Source organism: Parambassis ranga, chromosome 10 (assembly GCF_900634625.1).
Source record: "Parambassis ranga chromosome 10, fParRan2.1, whole genome shotgun sequence".
NCBI lineage: Eukaryota > Metazoa > Chordata > Actinopteri > Ambassidae > Parambassis > Parambassis ranga.
In genome coordinates, this window is record NC_041031.1 from 11200045 (window position 1) to 11217134 (window position 17090).

Here is a 17090-nt window from a genome sequence, read left to right on the forward strand (position 1 = left end):
CCAATGGCAGAACTTAGTCATTTTAATGACAAGGAAAAAAAACAAAGAAAGCATTACAAAGTCATTATGCTGTGGAATTTTAGGATTGTGCCAAATAAAAAAAACAAACAAGTTAAGAAATGCTCCCCTGAATTCAGCTCCATGTGATACTATGCACTATGTGACAAATACAAGGAAAACCTAAAGAATACATTTTATATATGTACAATGGCTCCAGCCGCTGAAGCACTTCAAATCCTCATAACCCTCAGATTGGCCTGTGCTCTCATGATGCAAGTCTTATGATGTTAAAATCCACCGTTTAGATGCAATCCTGGTACTGGTAGAGACAAAGACACCTTCTAAGATCCTGGCTGTCATCTCCAGTCGCAGACAGTGTTCATTAGGTTCATACACTGCTCCGTATGTGGTAAAGAAAGATGTGTATTTTATGCTGTGGGTTTCTCCCAGGAGTAGTCTTCAGGTTTCTGATCCGCAGACAGCAGTTTATGTGTACACAAACTGACCAAGAATGACACCTACGCCACAATCCATTTTTTCTCTGGCAGCTAATCACCATGACGTGCATGTGCAGCATGGGCTCCCATACGCTGAGGATCCTGGGAAGGGTAGTGGATTTGACCTGGAGGTCTCATGCTCATTGGAGGGGGCATAGGTGGTGCCATTGGACCAATTGGGTGAAACATTGGAGGGCCAAAGCCTGAAGGAGCATAGAACAAAGTTTGTTAATATTCAGTCTGTCAAATTTAAAAAAAAAAAGTTTTACCCCAGACTTAAGATGTTATATTGAATACACACAAACCACATATAAGACTTAGATAAGTATGAAAGTCTTTACCTGGAGGAGGTGGGTTGATGCCTGGAGGTGGAGGCAAAGTGATGTTCATGACAGCAGGAGAGGAGCTGGGGTCTAGGTTGAAATAGTTTGCAGGAGCCTCTTCATCTAAAGGTGGTGGTGGTGGTAGAGCTAGAACATAAAAGAGCAGAATATAAATTAAGAAACAGAATTAGTGCTACAATATCTTTTTTATATTCACTATTTAGAGACTCACCTCCAGGAAGTCCAGGTACAGGGTCGAGTCTGGTCCCCATCTCACTGATGCCATCTTTGATACCATCCTTCCCTCTTGCTGCCTGAGATCTACAAAGACACACCAAGTACATTTAGCAATGACATCACTGAAAACTGAAGCGTGTCCTGCCCACCAGCTTTTTTATTTAGACTTCCCTCTTGCCATGGCAGTGATATTTGTGCAGTAAATAATTCATTGTCAGTTGTGACGGTGATGGAGGCATTACTTCACAAATTTGACTTCCAAAAGCACCTACCCCCCAAACTCCTCCTCACATGTAATAAGCAAATTATCCAAATAACTTTTTCCACACCTCATTCCCAGTGGCTCTGCTCCACAGGGCTGTATGGGAGCCAAAAAGCTTCTTACCTTCCCCACTTGACAGTGAGCCTCCGTCCATTTATAATGAGCTTGTTGAAGGACTTCTCAGCAGCCATTTCAGCCGCCTGTCGTGTGGCAAACTGGATGAATGCACATTGCTGCCTTTGGACTATTGTAATGGTTCGAATTTCACCATACTGGTAAAAGTGACCCCTGCAACAACATAGAGATGAGCTCATTAAAAACAAATTTTACAACATACGACTAAAATGGGTTTTATAGTCAAAACTATGAAACAAATTCTTACTTGAGGTCTCCATCTGTGACATTATCTCCCAAACCACCTATGTAGAGCGTGGTGATAGACGCGTCCTCTGGTGGGTCCAGTCGGGGCATAGTTACAGCCCGCTTGAGTAGCTTATCAGCTACTGGATCATTGATGCCGTAGTAACGATCCTTAATGTTCTGGTCAGCTAGAGGGTCATCAGGATCCGTGGGCTTCTCATGTCTTTGTTAAAAGGAATAACACAGTGAATAACAATACAGGAAATCTTGCCCATAAAACCTGTTGTCTATAATAAAAAGCCCTCAAACAACATGTTGAAACAACATATCAAGATAAACAATTACACCAAGTGACACTTACCTGTAGGGACACTCCTCTCCACGCTTACACTCTCCTTTCACCCAGAAGGAGCAAATGTGTGGCCGGTTCCTCTTGTAATATGGTGTAGTGCGGGCCAGTTTGAGCAACATATCACTAGAGCTGGTAGCCTTACCCAGCTGACCCACAGGCCGTGTCCCATCAGAATTGGCTATCTGTAAACACACAGGACCAAAATACATGATGGATCAATGAAAAATAGAAATTGATATTGAGAACATGCAAAATTTTACAGAAATCCCAAGCTGAAACTAGAGATGAATTAAACACTAAAATAGGTCTGAATAAATATACTCTCACATAATTATGATTATGTATACCATTACACACCAAGTTTCACTAATCATACCTCTCTTTCCATGTTCTGTGTGTAGTACTCTTTATTCACATCTGACCTAGGAACTTCGTCTTTAATAGACAGTCCAGTGTCTCGGACCTGAATGGGCAAACCTGCCAACCAAGATGCAAAACGTAGGTTAGAACAAGAATGATACAGTCACCCATAAAACACAGACAAATACAAAAAGGAAAGAAGATAATCAGAATGACTCACCATACTCCAGGTCCAACAGACATGTCTGACAAACATTTTTCATTTTACTGCATGTCTGACAGACTTCTGTCTTCTTGAAACGCATCCGTGTTCCTGGACACCAACGGAACACGGTAAAGGGCCGAGCACAGATCTGATGAGGAAGGAAAAAAAATACATAGTGAACAATGTTTAAAGGTGAACTATACCACATGCTGCATAAACATAATTTAAAGTGTCATTGTACACACCTTGCACTCCTTCCCATACTTCTCCTTGGTCTGCAAAACAAAACACAAACATTTAAAGTACAAGGAAAAACCCATCCAAAGCAATACAGCACAAAAATGCTCACTCACCATACGGATGTAAGGATTTTCTCCTAAACATGTCTGACACAGAATTGGAAAGTCCTAGAAGAGGAAAAAAACATGTTTATTTAGTAAATATCTTTGATGCTTCCAACAAATTAATGCAGAAGTCATGTGAAACAGTAGCATCTCCTTTCACCTTCTGCTATTCGTACCTTGGCAAAGTTACATGTGTGAATACAGGGAGTGTTATGGGACTTGCCCACTCACACTTTGCCATCTGTTTAAGGATGCTGTTTCAGTTCAAGTGCTGGCTGCTGAAAATGACCCCATTCCACTGACAGCATCAGCCAAACACCTAAATATATGCTCAAACGTCAACTACGATTCTAAGGTTTCAAAGTTTATAGTCTGGTGTCTTAATAAAAAACAAACACTGATCAAATGTCCTGTCATGTGTTATAGCTCAAGTGAGGATGCTTATTTGTTACCTTATGTAGCAGATTTAAGAAAAATTTAAAGTATAAATCATAGTTCCCTGTTGCCTGTTGCAGTTAGTAGTAGTGGTATAGAGTCACGTCAACAGTGTTTTAGCGGAGACGGCTGGTGCCCACTCCAGTCACTAGCTTTAGTTTATATGGTGTGAAAAGTAGCATTTAGCTTGGTTACAACTTCGCAGTTAGACTTGGTACAAAAATGTTTTGTAGACATATTTCACGGGCCAAAATTCATCACGTTCTCCAGGGGGGCGCACTTTAAAGTAACTAGAAAAGGGCATTTCCTGAAGAAAATGCAAGTTTGATTGCTGCAGCTGAAGCATTGCTTTAAATGCTGACGTGAAGGATTGCTCTGAATTGCTGAAGTTGCTTAATATTTGAAAAACTATCATTTTTTGAAAAAAACTTGAAGTTGACCCGGAATGTCCTGTTGTGAGATGAACATTTTTATAGTTGAATGGCTGAAATCGGTCAATGTATGCTGAAGATACGCTGCGCCAACAAACTTACGGAAGAATAAAGAAGAAAGACAAGACTGTGAATAGCAAGAGTTTGATTGCGTTGCAACGGCAATCAAACTAATAACCAACATTCCAGAAAAGAACGTTCCCTCTTTCGTCGTCAGCGCCAGCTACACTGTCGTTAGTTACATTTTAATTATACATTTTGTAAATCTGGGAGCTTATATAACACCACGTTCCGTTTTGTTACGACCTAGCCTATATCAGCATATAAAACTTGTAAACTACCCACCCCAAAATCAGTGATGTTAGCCCGCTAGCGCTAGCCTTCCATAGCATGAACAGCTAATGTTAGCCCAATCCATATAATGGTTTAGTTCGGTTTGTTTTGAGTCCAGCCTAATATGTGATGACATTAAGTCATCGAATACACCTTGAAACGTACTCTCGGTGCATTCAATCGTAACAGTGGTGTTTATAGAATGAGCAATATTACGATGATGAGCGCTAAAGGAACAGCAACCACGCTTCGACGAGTAGCTCGCGCTAACCAGCAGAAGGCTAACTAGCTTCCAGAGCTAATCGAGATGTTTTACAGCTAGCTAAAAGCTTTGAGGATGTGATAATTCGTTGAGTATACGCCTAAAAAACTTGCTATTTCAGTTACACTCATATATTCGTGATATGTAATGCCTAATAAACGTACCGCGTCTTCCCAGTTCTGTCTGTTGTAGGTGTTCGATCCCAGGGAAGTCGCCATTTTGCAGAGTGTGAGCCAAACGAGCAACGGCGCCGCTGGTATCAACCCACAATGCACCGCGGCACAGTGACACGTTTCACCTGAGGGTGTCGCTCTACTTCAAGTAACTATTAGTTACAAAATAACACAAATGAAACTTTATGATAACAAAGAGAACCCACGTAGCAAAGTACATCAAATGTATATGAGCTGTGTATTATATTCCACAACATGTCTGACAGGTAATTTTCTTTTTTAGAAGTTTTTACATAAAATAATAAAGCCAGCAATAATGCTTCTAAATAGGTCTGATCAATATAATCTAACAGATTTACACTCAAATCTATTGAAATGCAAGTATTTACTTTCATGACTCAAGAGTATATGTATATTTTTCAATAATTAACATTATTTTACACTGTGAATGTAGTACTACCTTCACTAAAAGTAGATAACAGTGTTTTTCCATTTCAGTGTGCGTGAGAAAGAGCGAGAACCACACTTTGTTAGATTGGCTGGTGTGTGAGAGCTTGTGTAAGCCAATTGTGTTTTTCAAATTACAGTTTATCTGTCCACCTGTTCCGCTTGGGGTCAGGGTGTCTTTGCTGTGTGAAACTCCAATTAGTGAGGCAAAGGATGATGAAGATTACGGATGGGCATTAAGTCATTAATGTTTATTTACGGTCAGGGTAAATTTGTGGAGTCAGAGGGCAGGGATTAGATACTGGCATGTAGAGCGGACAAATCTTTCAGGATGCAGCTGCCATTCACACACACACACTTTTTGGCTTGTTAAGTGGAAATATACAATATGTTGTTCATTGGATGTTCAGTGCTTGCCCCATGCTTGGTGAACTTCCTGTGCTTCGCCATTTTTGTCCTAATGAGTCGTGTGACCCTGTCTCCACTGTCATGTGACACGGATGAGACAGCTAAAGCTGTTTTGAAGGACGGCTTTGTCTTGGATTTAGCCACTTTGTAATCAAAATCACCAACTTCACAAGTCACAAGGTCAAGAGACGTGTAGGCGTTGGTGTAGCACAACATCAAATGTTACTGAGCTGTATTTAACTGTATATCATAGAGGGTTTAATGGTATAATACTTTATCTAGGATTAGTTGTCATGAAGGTTCATTTATATCCTCCCCAAACTACATTTAAGACCAGTTATCAATGTTTATGTAATTCAAAATTGCTGATGATCTGCCATAAATATTATTTTTTTAATACATTTTATTGGCTACCTATAAGTGACTAAAAATCTCACCCACTACAGAAATTGTTGTACAACTTCTAGAATGACTTATTTTAATGGAATAAAGACTGATCTGATGGTTTTTGCAGTGGGCCCTCGTTGTGCAATCTACATTCTGTTGTGACATCAAATTCATCAGACAGCCCCAGAAGCTCCTTTACCTAAAAACTAATCAATCCCTGCACGGTTACAAGTAGAAACGCGGTGAACATATAGAGGCCTCTGTAATCTCAGTGCAGAGCAGCCCTCCGGTACCATACGTATGATCACGCTGTGATTTCTTTGAGGAGTTGTGTACCATGCATGCGCATATCAGACAAAAAAAAGTGCCGCGCTGGCGCCTCCTGACGACAGTTATGAGCTACTGCCGCTGCACAGAGCTGCAGAAAGAGAGGGGCATTCTCACATTTCCCGTTTTCTCCCAGCCGAGTCCGCTGTGCCGCTCGCTTCCACATCACGGCCGACAGCGAACCGAGACGACATGCACCCAGCGTGCTTCAAGCCCGCATTCAGCCCAGCCAGCCGGTGCGTTCTCCAAAATCCACCCGCACCCAACACAAGGTGAGTCCATCGACACAACAACGAGTCGCGTCGTGGTGCTTTTGCCCACGTTTGGTACACAACGACCGAGAGCCTCGTCGCTCGGTCTCCCAGGCCGGGCTAGTGTATCTACTACGTTGTCTGGCGCAGACGGAGATGAGGCCAGTTTTTCGGCCTGACTCTCCCCCGGCTGGAAGCATAAAGCCCCGGCGATGTAGTGGAGGCTCGGTGCCGCTTTTCAGCTCGTACGTGTGGCCGCGGAGAAAACGGAGGTTTCGTTGTTGTTGCTGAAGCGGGTCAGGTCGAAGTTTGCGCTCAGGATATGAGCTGTGTCCGGCTGCTGCGCTCTGTGATTTACCAGCGGAATTCCTTTATCGAGTCGGATCCCGTCATGCAGCCCGGGTTACCACAGACTACGAGTTCTGTTTGTAACTTTGTGGCGGCTGCGGCGCAAAGAGTGCTCGCTTCAAGTTAACCATCTGAACACAATCTAACAATTTACCTGTTACAGCCCAGGCTCTGTGCAAAGCATTCCGTGTAGAAATTAAAGCGAGGGGTCGATACCGCTGTCTGCCACTTAATTTAATAGCACTGCACATGACAGCAGTGCACAAAAGAGGACCACGGGAATGCTCTAACATTTATCCAAATGCTTGGGAAGTCCGGGTTATTATCAGCTGTAAAGATAATCTGTATTATGATCCATCAGATTATTCATGTTATTGTGCAGCTACCTGTAGGACTCATCTGCAGGATAATTATTAGGCTAATAATTCCATACTCGGGAATAATCCAGAGTATTCTGACGTCCTTATTATGGATTATTTATTCTCTGAACTGAAAAAAGCAGGAGAGCTTGAAATAGACTGTCTACATCCAGATTTAATGTGGCTTGGTTGCTTAATGCACCAGCCACACATTGTTTTGTTTTCCCTACATGTGACCTGTGTGAGGCTGCTCTGTGTTGTGAGCAAGTGTGTGTCTGCATCTATTAAGTGCTATAAACACTTGACTCTGTGAGGAAAAAAGAAAAAGGGGCAGTCCAGACCTGCCTGAAATCTGTTGCCTTCGGGTGTGCGCGCATGCAATTGTGCACCTATGTGAGTAAGAGATTACTAAAGGAGAATGACTCACACTCAGAATGTATTTGGCAAAGTCATGAGGACTTTCCCTCTGCATTTAGCCTCAGCTGCAGAAGACATCCTTGTAAGTGAAAAGTGCTGTCTTTCTGGTATCATGAGATTTATTTGGCCATCTTTTTTTTCTATTCCCAAGCCATGTGTTGTTTATCACATGTTCCACCATGCATTTGTGGAAAAAAAAATGTAGGGCTTATTCCATTTGCAGATTAGATTAAAAAAAAAGGAGTGTGGTTGCTGTCATGTGTTTGTCAAAACTGTGGAGAGCTGAATCTTAAGTTGTGCTCTGTTTATCAGTGCCAACTGTTTGTCTGGTTGTTCTCCCCTCCATCTGACTGCTCCCACTGGCTGCCAAACATGCTGTGATCTAGCGCTTTCAGCTGATGAAGGCTGCCGCTGTTGCCACATCTATTTGATCATATATCAGCATCTTTTTTTTTTTCCACTCGGCTATACCTATGAAATGATGCAACTGGAGTTACAATGCTCACACACATGGAGGAGGATGATGAATCGCTGTGGGTATGATAGTATGTGACAGTTCATGTCACCGAGCGGCGTTTATCAGAATGAGACATGATCACAGACAGTTTGTCATTTTAGGTTTTTGGTTTTAAACGGCGAAGAGATGAAGAAAAAGATAAGTTGGAGCGTTGACATTTTTAATAGAGCAGGATGTGAATTTAATTGTAAGTGTCACATATTAAGGTAATTGTTGGGAGCTACAGGGCCCAGCAACATGCCAGCTCTTGTATTTTTCCATGTCAGTGCCCCTTGTAGCCACACTGAGTGTGTGCGTGGGGGGCAGACCTCTCTTTAGAGTGTGCCTGAAGCCAGGCGTCTTTCCAAATCTCGAACCGACCCCTCCCTCCCTAACCATCCATGCTGGGTATAAGCACTGCTTTGTGCCACAGTTCTGCTCCCTATGCTTCTTATTCGTATACTACTACAGCGCAACTGGCTCCACTAGATATTGGAATCTACAATTGGAAATGTACCCAAAACTGCCTGCTGTTTGACAGACAAACTCTGATGTTTCTTCATTAAATCAAGCTTTTGGATTAATATGCCAGAACGTAATAGGCAGATTGTACCATTGCAGGCTGTAAAGTAGTTTGTACTGAAGTGTCTTTTTCTGCCTGGAATGTGGCTGTGGCATTTTTTGGCTTAGGCTGTGCAATCGTGAGGGGTATTTGAGAGCAGGAGGAGAGTAAATACATTTCAAACAGCACAGCACAACTGGGTATTAGCAAATGATCCGATAGCATCTGTAATCCTTGGGAAAACCTGGAGAGTTGTTTTTGAATAGCACTAGCTTCCATCAGACAGTTGGCAGGCACTCGGGGTGTCCACATGTGTGACTGACGGACTGGCTAGGCTAGCGGCGCGGCTGAATGCTACAGTATGCAGGCAGATCAGATTACTGAACGATTAGCCATGGCCTCCTATCCCCGGCCCAGGGAAATGATTTTCCACTGTCATAATTCCCTAGACTGAATTACGCAGGCCAGTGACTCAGAGATACTCAATACTACAGGCCTGAGTACTGCAGGGCATAACTGTTGCTCTCTGGAGAAGGGAGATATGTTAGACCATTGTTGCTCCAGAGCACAAAATAGTTTTCAAATTTGAATATCTGGTGCATGCAATGAAGGCAGTGTGACCCAGCATCAACTATGTCAAGACTAAAAGTTCAATATGGTGCTTTAGGTGGAGCTGTGACATACAGAAGGTGGTAAAAAGAAACTCCCAGAACTCTCTCCTATTGTCAAAGGTTGAGCACGTCAGCTGGCCAATGAGGCAGTATAAATCAAGCAAGCCTCTAGTGGAATTTCGCTGAATGGAAAAGATAGACAGAAGGAAGAGGGGGTAGAGGAAAAGTGGGAGAGGCTAGCTGGTGGAGGTAGGACCATGTTTCCAAGGTGCATACCCCCCGAGGCAGGAATCTGATACATTCCAGAAGCTCCTGTATCCAGACGAATAATGGAGACTAGGGTGTAGCATTTCATCAGATGACACATGATTGGAGCGTAAGTGCTGGGAAAGTAAGAGAGATGTCATAGGCTCAGAGGTAGCCAGCTCTGGTTGCCTGAGGGATCAGACAGTATGCCAGAAGAGCAGGACAGGTTATGTGAGATATGGATTTATCCCTCACAGGAGACAGCCTGGTTTTTATAGCTTCTTGGCTTATCACACCGCCATGCCCCCTCACCACATTTACAGTGGTTTAGACATGTAGGTGACACCCTGATTGAGAACATGATACATCGGCATGTTAGGAAAAGCTTCGGTTTTGCACTCTGATTAGACCCACCAGAGTGTCAGTTTAATGTCATTTGGTGAATAACAACATAAAGTATTAGAGCCTGCGTGACATGTCCTGGCATGAAATTGTATTTTAGGTCTGGAGGTGTTTGAGAGCAGCATGACATTGCTCCATTAACCTGGTTCTAGATCAACACCTGTTAATCTCTGGGTTTAATTTTCTTCCTTGGGTGGAGTTTTCAGCCTTTGTGATTACCAGCCCCCAAGCTAAGAGCTATTTATACTGCAGACCCAGGAAAAAAAACACCCTGTTTTATTTAGTGGTCAAAAAACAAGCTGTCGGGTGTTAATGGACTTCACCTCAGCCATTCCGACGGACCCTCGGGGTACTGCTCGTTCATACGCTCGGCAAAGGAGCTCTCGGCACTGGCCTGTTAATGAAGCCATTTTCAGAGATGGAGAGATGCAGTAATGGGAACGCACCACTTCACTGCAGGATATTCTAACCCCGTCCTCATCATAAGTGCTATCAGTCATCGGATATGATTAGATTTTTTTCTCTTTTGTCCATTTAGCTATTTGGATGGCTCTTTCTCCAGACTCAGACTCAGAGTTGTACATCGCGTTTGCCTTAGCATTACATTAAGACATACATAGCATTTATATTAAGAGCATATTATTATATTTTCTACTATCACTAGATCCAGGTTCTGCCAGTGTAAATGTCTCTGTCTGTGTGTTTACATCACTGGAGCTGAGGCATAGGGCTAAAAGCCCACTGACGTGAGTGTATAGGCAGAGTGAGGTGGACGGGGGGTCTGTATGTTTATTCAGTTGTCTGGTGGCCTCAGCTGAGTGTAGCTGTAGATACCACACACATGCTCTCACCTACAGTACGGAGAGCTGACGGGTTTATGCACTCACCCATGCAAATCTCAAGTTGTATACAGTGTTGTAGGAAATGACACGCAGCAGATATTATTAGAAAGTGTGGCCTATTTGCATGTCTTTTTAGACTAAAGCTATATTGTTTTTCCTTCATCCCTCCTTCCTTATAAATCACACAAAATCCTTGTATGTGTTTTATTATTCTGTTTATTGTCAAAGTTCAAAATCACTAATACTTTATTTGTGGAAAAAAAACATGTTCCTTGAAAGCATGTGAAAATTCTTACTTTATTATATGTATTATTAGTTGATGGTTTACAAAGAGTGAAGGGAACCATGAAGGTTGTTTCATGCAGCAGCCTCTAAAGTGACCTTAAGTTGAGTTTCTTTCAACAAAAAAATGTCCTTTACAAAGGTAAGAGTCGTTGGATTGGAGCAGTCTTACTGGCCTTACAGAAAGCAAATCAGTGTCATTATTTTGCAGTAATGGCAAACTTTGCTTGACTCTTCATGATGACCAGAGATACTGTGGATAAAATAAGGAGCAAACACCTACACAAGGTCACACACAGGTTTCAGTTTTCCTTTGTTAGCCTGTTATATAGACTGTTGTTAGTTAGGATATGCCTGTGTCACACTCTGTCTCTCTACTGTCCTCATGAGACCAGGCCAGAGCAGTCATGGCAGCCCACTAGGACAGCCGGACCAGATAAACTTTAGCAGGGCATCTGGTGCCCAGCGCCTCTGTTCTCTCCTCTTTCCCTCTCTCCCACATCTCTGAGCCCCTCAGCAGACCATGCCACCACACCACAGCGAGTCATCTGGTGTCCAGTCAGCTCCCATCTGTGAGTGCATTCGACTTCCCTGCAAACAAAGCAACGTGGCATGCAAACAGCCATTAATACATCTAAACAGCTCTGCTCTGCTATCTGCCCTAATCTTTGGGTGGAAACTGTGAGTGCGTTGCCAGGGTTATGGGTCATTCCATTTCAGGTCGGTAAATTGTATTGAGGCATTGAAAAATCCACTGTAACAAAGTGACCACAGCTGATGACATACCTTTTCTCCATTTTGAATTGCTGAGCTGGAAAGAACTGTAATGGTACTGACCCAAGGTTTAGCTTCTGGCAGCTCCGCGCGTACCCCTCCACTGATCCGAGGCGATGCCTTGTCTGCCCAGCCTGCTGTCTCTCATCCATCTGGGTGGTGAGAGAGGTGTGTGTGTGTGTGGGTGGCTGTCCCAGTCTGTGCAGGACAGGTGTTGGCAACCCAGAGGTCAGTCCAGACACAGCTGGGGCACCTAGACAGAAGGGCGGTTGGAGACTGCAAATGACAGCAGGATGAATGAGCTTTGTTTTGCCAGGTTTTGGCTAGTTTTATTCAGAGGGTGCATCTTCAGTTGTGACTGTCAGGTGGCGCAATGGTTGGCTGCTCACGGCGGAACATGCAGCGAGCATTCATTTTCTACAGAAAGAGACGTGGAGGCTGTTTGGTCAAAAGAGGCTAAACCAAAGGAACTTTAGTGGTCTGTGCAAGTCTGTGAACACAAACACAACCCTACCCCCTCTGTGAAGTGTTAAGTGGCCGGATATGTTTGCTGAATGGGACACAGGTGTCTGGGCTGGGCTGTGTGTGCCTGGCCAGAGGTCTGTGTTTGTTTTCTCTTGGTAATGGCCCCAAACTCTCTGCTGCAGCTCGACCAGAGCCCATTGGCTCTCAATGGACCGGATTGGAGGCCCCCCACTTTTTTTTTTCTTCAACCGCGGGACTGACAGTAGATGAACTTCAGTCAAGAATGCGATAATGAAATTCATGACATCCCAAACACAATGTTGTGGCTGTATGTTGAGGAAGCCTGGTGCTTTTTCAATTCCTCTTTCTTTCTCTATTCTTTCCTCTACCCCTCTGTTGCCCTTTGATCTACCCTTGCAAAGCTGCCATTTGAAGTTGTCAAGGCTCTGGCTTTGCTGATGAGTCCTCAAAGCGCTTATGTGACAGGTAGAGAAGAGCTTGAGGGAAGTAATGTGACTCCACAGTAGTCCACAACCTCCCCTAGTCTCCATCTTCCACGCCCTTGTCTTCCACTCTCAGGCTCCATCCCTGCTGACGTCACTCTGCTGAGCGCCCTTTTGTTGAGACATAGCCCAAAGGTGTGCTTTGGGCTTTGAGGGAACACACAAACAGTCACCGGAGCCCCATACTGCGTCTCCCCCCCTGGGAGTGCAACAGGGTGAGGTAATGGGTTGTTAACCCCTCAGCCACCTCCATGTTCATATGTCGTACCATCCGGAGTTGCTGCTATCACCACCCTGATTTGAATGTTTGAGTAACCCCATGGACTCCCCAGATGGCAGGGCCTCAGAGATGCTTTATGATAACCATACAGTTAATGTCTGGCCTACATAACACTCACCCAGATCTGTGGCCGCCCCGCCCCTCAGCTCCTCTCAACTCTGCTCTCATTTCTCCCCGCCACCCTCTGTGCTATTGTCTCTGACGCTTTATCCTGAGTGCCCTGTTTTATTTCTTTCTTTATTTCGCTCATCTTTTTAAATTCCAGAATCTATTTCTTTTTGCCCCAGGCATAGAGGGTGATGGCTGGAGACAGTATTGCAAATTAAATTTAGTCTCCCTTTTTTTTTTTTGCTCCCCTTGGACATGGGCACGATGAAACTGTAGAAGAACAGGAGCAAAAGAAAGCTGGAGGAAAAAGCCCATTTCCCATACTGTCTCTTTCCCCAGGGTCTACAGCAGAGTAACACCAACACCTCTATTGCTTTTTTTCTCTCTTTAATTTTCTTTTTCTAGCTTGCCCTCTCTCTCTCTCTCTCTCTCTCTCTCTCACTCACTGCTTCTGTTTCTCCTCACACAGCCTTACTTGAAGGTCTCTCTGCTCTTGCTACCACTGCTAACACAATCTGACCCAGTTTATTAGTTTGGGTCTAGTGAATCATTAATCGAGGTTATCTAACTGTTCCTGTAATGATTCTGCTGTGACTGTGTGTCAGAGCTTCTCTGTATTCGTAGCCAGTCATGCTATATACCCTCATACTTCTTGCTCTACACATTTGTACTCTATCATAACCATCTTGCAAAAAAAAAGCATTACACCTCAAGCTAGACTATATGTTTAATAGGTGTGCTGTGCACTGTAATATGTCATTGTGTCAGAGCACAATACATGGGCTAAGTGCACTGAATGCAAATTAATCTTGTGGGATGGCAGCAGCTGAATAGAGTGCGGTTTTGGAAAAGGAGGGGAGAGAAGGGAGGGACAGAAGGAGGCTAATAGTGGCGACAGAGAAGAGAGGGAGAGAAAAGAGCATGTGAGGGTGGGTGGGGGGGTGGTTGGGATGTAGTCATCGCCAGGCCCATTCATCATGCAATGCCTGCTGGGATGCGCTGGGGTCAGTCCCGCACAACACAATTACAGCCTGTTCTGGCGTGTTGTGCTCAACTCTGCTGTGTTCCGATGATGTTCTGTTGTCTTTTGTTAGATTTCCTCTGTTCTAGCTGGCTTGTTTCTCCCCCTTTGCATGTTTTCTTCTCTCTGCTTTGCTCTGTTCTGTTTGCGTCTGCTCGGTGGCAGATTTTTTCATCTCTTCCTTCTCGTTTCATTTTTTTGAACTTGCCGCTCAAGCTTTCACTTAAGCAGCTCTTTGAGCTAAACATTTCAATTAGCTTACATTTGTTATGTTTGTTTGTTTTTGTCTGTGAGCCTTAAACTGTCTGCTTTGTCTTAATAAATTGTCATATTTTGTTGTGTCGCCGCCACTTACTGCGCTTGCACCATCCATTGCACGGCCCTTCTTTCATGCACATCTGAATCGCAGCCATTCGCTTGATTCCTGTGATTGACAGGCCTGGTTAGGATGGGGGTGTGAGTTTCTAGTAAGGATGTTGTTTATCCTGCCTGTCTGACAGTCCTCTATGAACCTACAGATGTTTCCAGAAAGCTGTAAATATCTGCTGTGTGCTCTAATGTCAGTTGACAGCATACCCCATCATAAGGAGATCTCTGTCTTCCTGTCCGTGTCTGTTTGTGCAGTGAAAAAGGAGTTTTTTTCCCACTGGGAACTTTTAGGTGGTCTGAAGGTCTAAATGAAAACATCTCACATGGATCCAGCCGACAGAAACTAATGAAAGCTGCTCCAGATATATTTGTTGACACAGGATGTGGCATGGCTTTATGTTGTCACCGTAGCGTCTGCCTGTGTCACTGAAAAGCAACGCAGCATAGCATCGGTCTATACATAGATCACGCTGAACCTTAAAACCCTGCTGCTTCTGTTTAGATATATAGTATTTGGTTCATTCTACCGTTTTTCAGACCACACCATATTTTATTTTGGAAAATAAAGTTTTATATTAAACAGCAAATACACAGACTGGAACATGGCGATGAAGAAATGTTCCTATGTGTTTATGGTGGCTCCTCCTGTCACAAAAAGTGGGGAGTCTCATTATTTAACTCAAATTCAGAATCAACTCGATTCAATAAAAAGAAAAGGAGGTTTCATTTCACTGTGTGCAATGCCTCTCCTTTGCTCACTGAGCTGCAAATGATGAGGGCGTATGTTTAACAGGAAAATATTAGAGAAGGGTCTCAGAGTAGCATTTTAATTTTAAAAGGTTTGTAAAGAGATAGCGGCTTCTTAATCCATGAATCCTTGAAAATGCTGAAATGAGACTACTGACAGCTGATTATGTAAAGCTAACTTCCTGTTTCTAGTTGTTGGTGTTAGCAAATACTGTATGTATGTAGATAAAATAAAACTGAATAATGTAGTTTAGCAGAACCAACATTTTTGTATGTCTGTATTCTCTGAAAAGTCTAGACTAAATATGGAATTGAGCTAAAAGTAAAAGTGCAGTGACTGCAGAACGGCAGCAAAATGAACTTCCTGCAGGCTTCAGGCTATGACTGCATGAGTCTTATTATATTTTATCTGGAAATGATACACGTGGCTCCCAGATCTGCTACAAACTGGTAAATACTAATGTTGGTGTGGCTGTAGATTGGAAGGGGGGCACTAACAAGCAATACGACCATGATTTATTATTTATTATGGTAAAACACAAACATTTTATGGTGTAAGCAAAGTGGTGGTGGCAGATATTGATAGGTGAGATTGAATTGCTAATTAATTGTGTAGTTTGTGAGTCATGTTGGTTATTAAGGGTTGATTCCAGTTTTGCATTTTAATGATTGTGCTGCTCCTCTTTGGATTACATTTGAATGACAAACAAGGCTTTTAATTAATTACTGGCATCATTATAAAACATCATGTTTGTTGTGGCTGTTGTTTTTAATATAAAACCTGAACCTTTTTGTTAGAAAGTGTTTATTAAACATCATCTGAACTTTGAAAACACCACTGTTTGTGTTTTCTACATCATAATTTTCAGTATTAAATTGAAGGATTTCTTGTAATGCAAGACAAACTCGCCCAAAGTTCCCAGAAGTTCACTTGCTCACTGTGCACTCATGTTTTGGGTGGTGACTTGGCTGAGGGGAAGCACTAATAGGAAGCCCCAAGATTGACTGAAAGAATGACAAATTAGGGCCAGAAAATGCACAGCACATCTGGAAGCAATCTGAAACAATGGACTGTCTTCAGCTAGCTCATCAGAGTCTGCATCTGACTCTCAAGACTCTTAACACAGCTGTGGGGGGATATAGAAGGATGTACTTTACATTAACTCATCACTGATCCTCGTACATGCAGACCCTTAAACTTGACAGAGTAAAGTCACACTGACATGCTGTGGTCCAGTGATAGCAGAAGGTTAAAGGAATAACTTGTCTCATTTTTTTTTTACATGGAGGGTTCTGGTTTAAACCCTAATATGCCAAGACCAAGACAACCCATGCAAGGGTTATCAGAACATGAATAAATGTAATGAAAAATACAAACTGTGCATAGTCCATGCTACAGCCTGTAAATCCTATGAGTAGATTAAAATAATGGGTCAATGTTCAGTGCTTATCTACAGTAAGCCATATGTACTGTGTTTAATGTGAATTGGCCTTTGAGCTCCTTCCATTAACTCTACCACCAACAATAAACCCGACCATATTGTATTATCTAGGACAAGTTTCTAACTGCGTCCCATGGCGGCCGGGTTGCTAAGCACACCTGCTCAAATGCCTCCCCGACCTGCAGACACAGCAGCCTGTCTGTCGTCGAGTTGTCTTCCGTGTGCCCTAATGAAGCTCGGGAGATGTGACGACACGCCTCGCATTGCATTCTTCACCTAAGTGTGTTGATGTGGGGGCTGGTATTAGTGTTGTGGCGGTTAATCTTCCCAGTGAGAGGAAATGGTGGAGTCATCAAGGGAAATGACACAGCTAATTAGACTTCCATGTGTGCAGGGAGATTTGGGAGGGTGAGATCTAGCGA

The 17090-nt window shown here is 43.2% G+C and overlaps 2 protein-coding genes across 2 annotated transcripts in view; one reads left to right on the forward strand and one right to left on the reverse strand.

Moving 5' to 3' along the window:
- Positions 1-4: 4 nt before the first annotated feature.
- On the reverse strand, positions 5-4686 carry rbm22 (RNA binding motif protein 22). The gene is made up of 11 exons (XM_028416256.1): positions 4566-4686; positions 2950-3003; positions 2842-2871; positions 2612-2744; positions 2408-2508; positions 2041-2213; positions 1702-1902; positions 1443-1607; positions 1053-1141; positions 839-967; positions 5-700 (listed from the first exon to the last, which is right to left on the reverse strand). Exons 1-11 carry the CDS (start codon positions 4617-4619, stop codon positions 549-551), a joined length of 1281 nt encoding a protein of 426 aa, XP_028272057.1. The 5' UTR covers positions 4620-4686; the 3' UTR covers positions 5-548.
- A 1569-nt stretch (positions 4687-6255) lies between these two features.
- ndst1b (N-deacetylase/N-sulfotransferase (heparan glucosaminyl) 1b) overlaps positions 6256-17090 on the forward strand; it is a 38293-nt gene continuing 27458 nt past the window's right edge. Inside the window, exon 1 of the mRNA XM_028416298.1 lies at positions 6256-6415. The gene's annotated coding sequence lies outside the window, so the exon portion shown is untranslated. The remainder of the gene's footprint in view (positions 6416-17090) is intronic.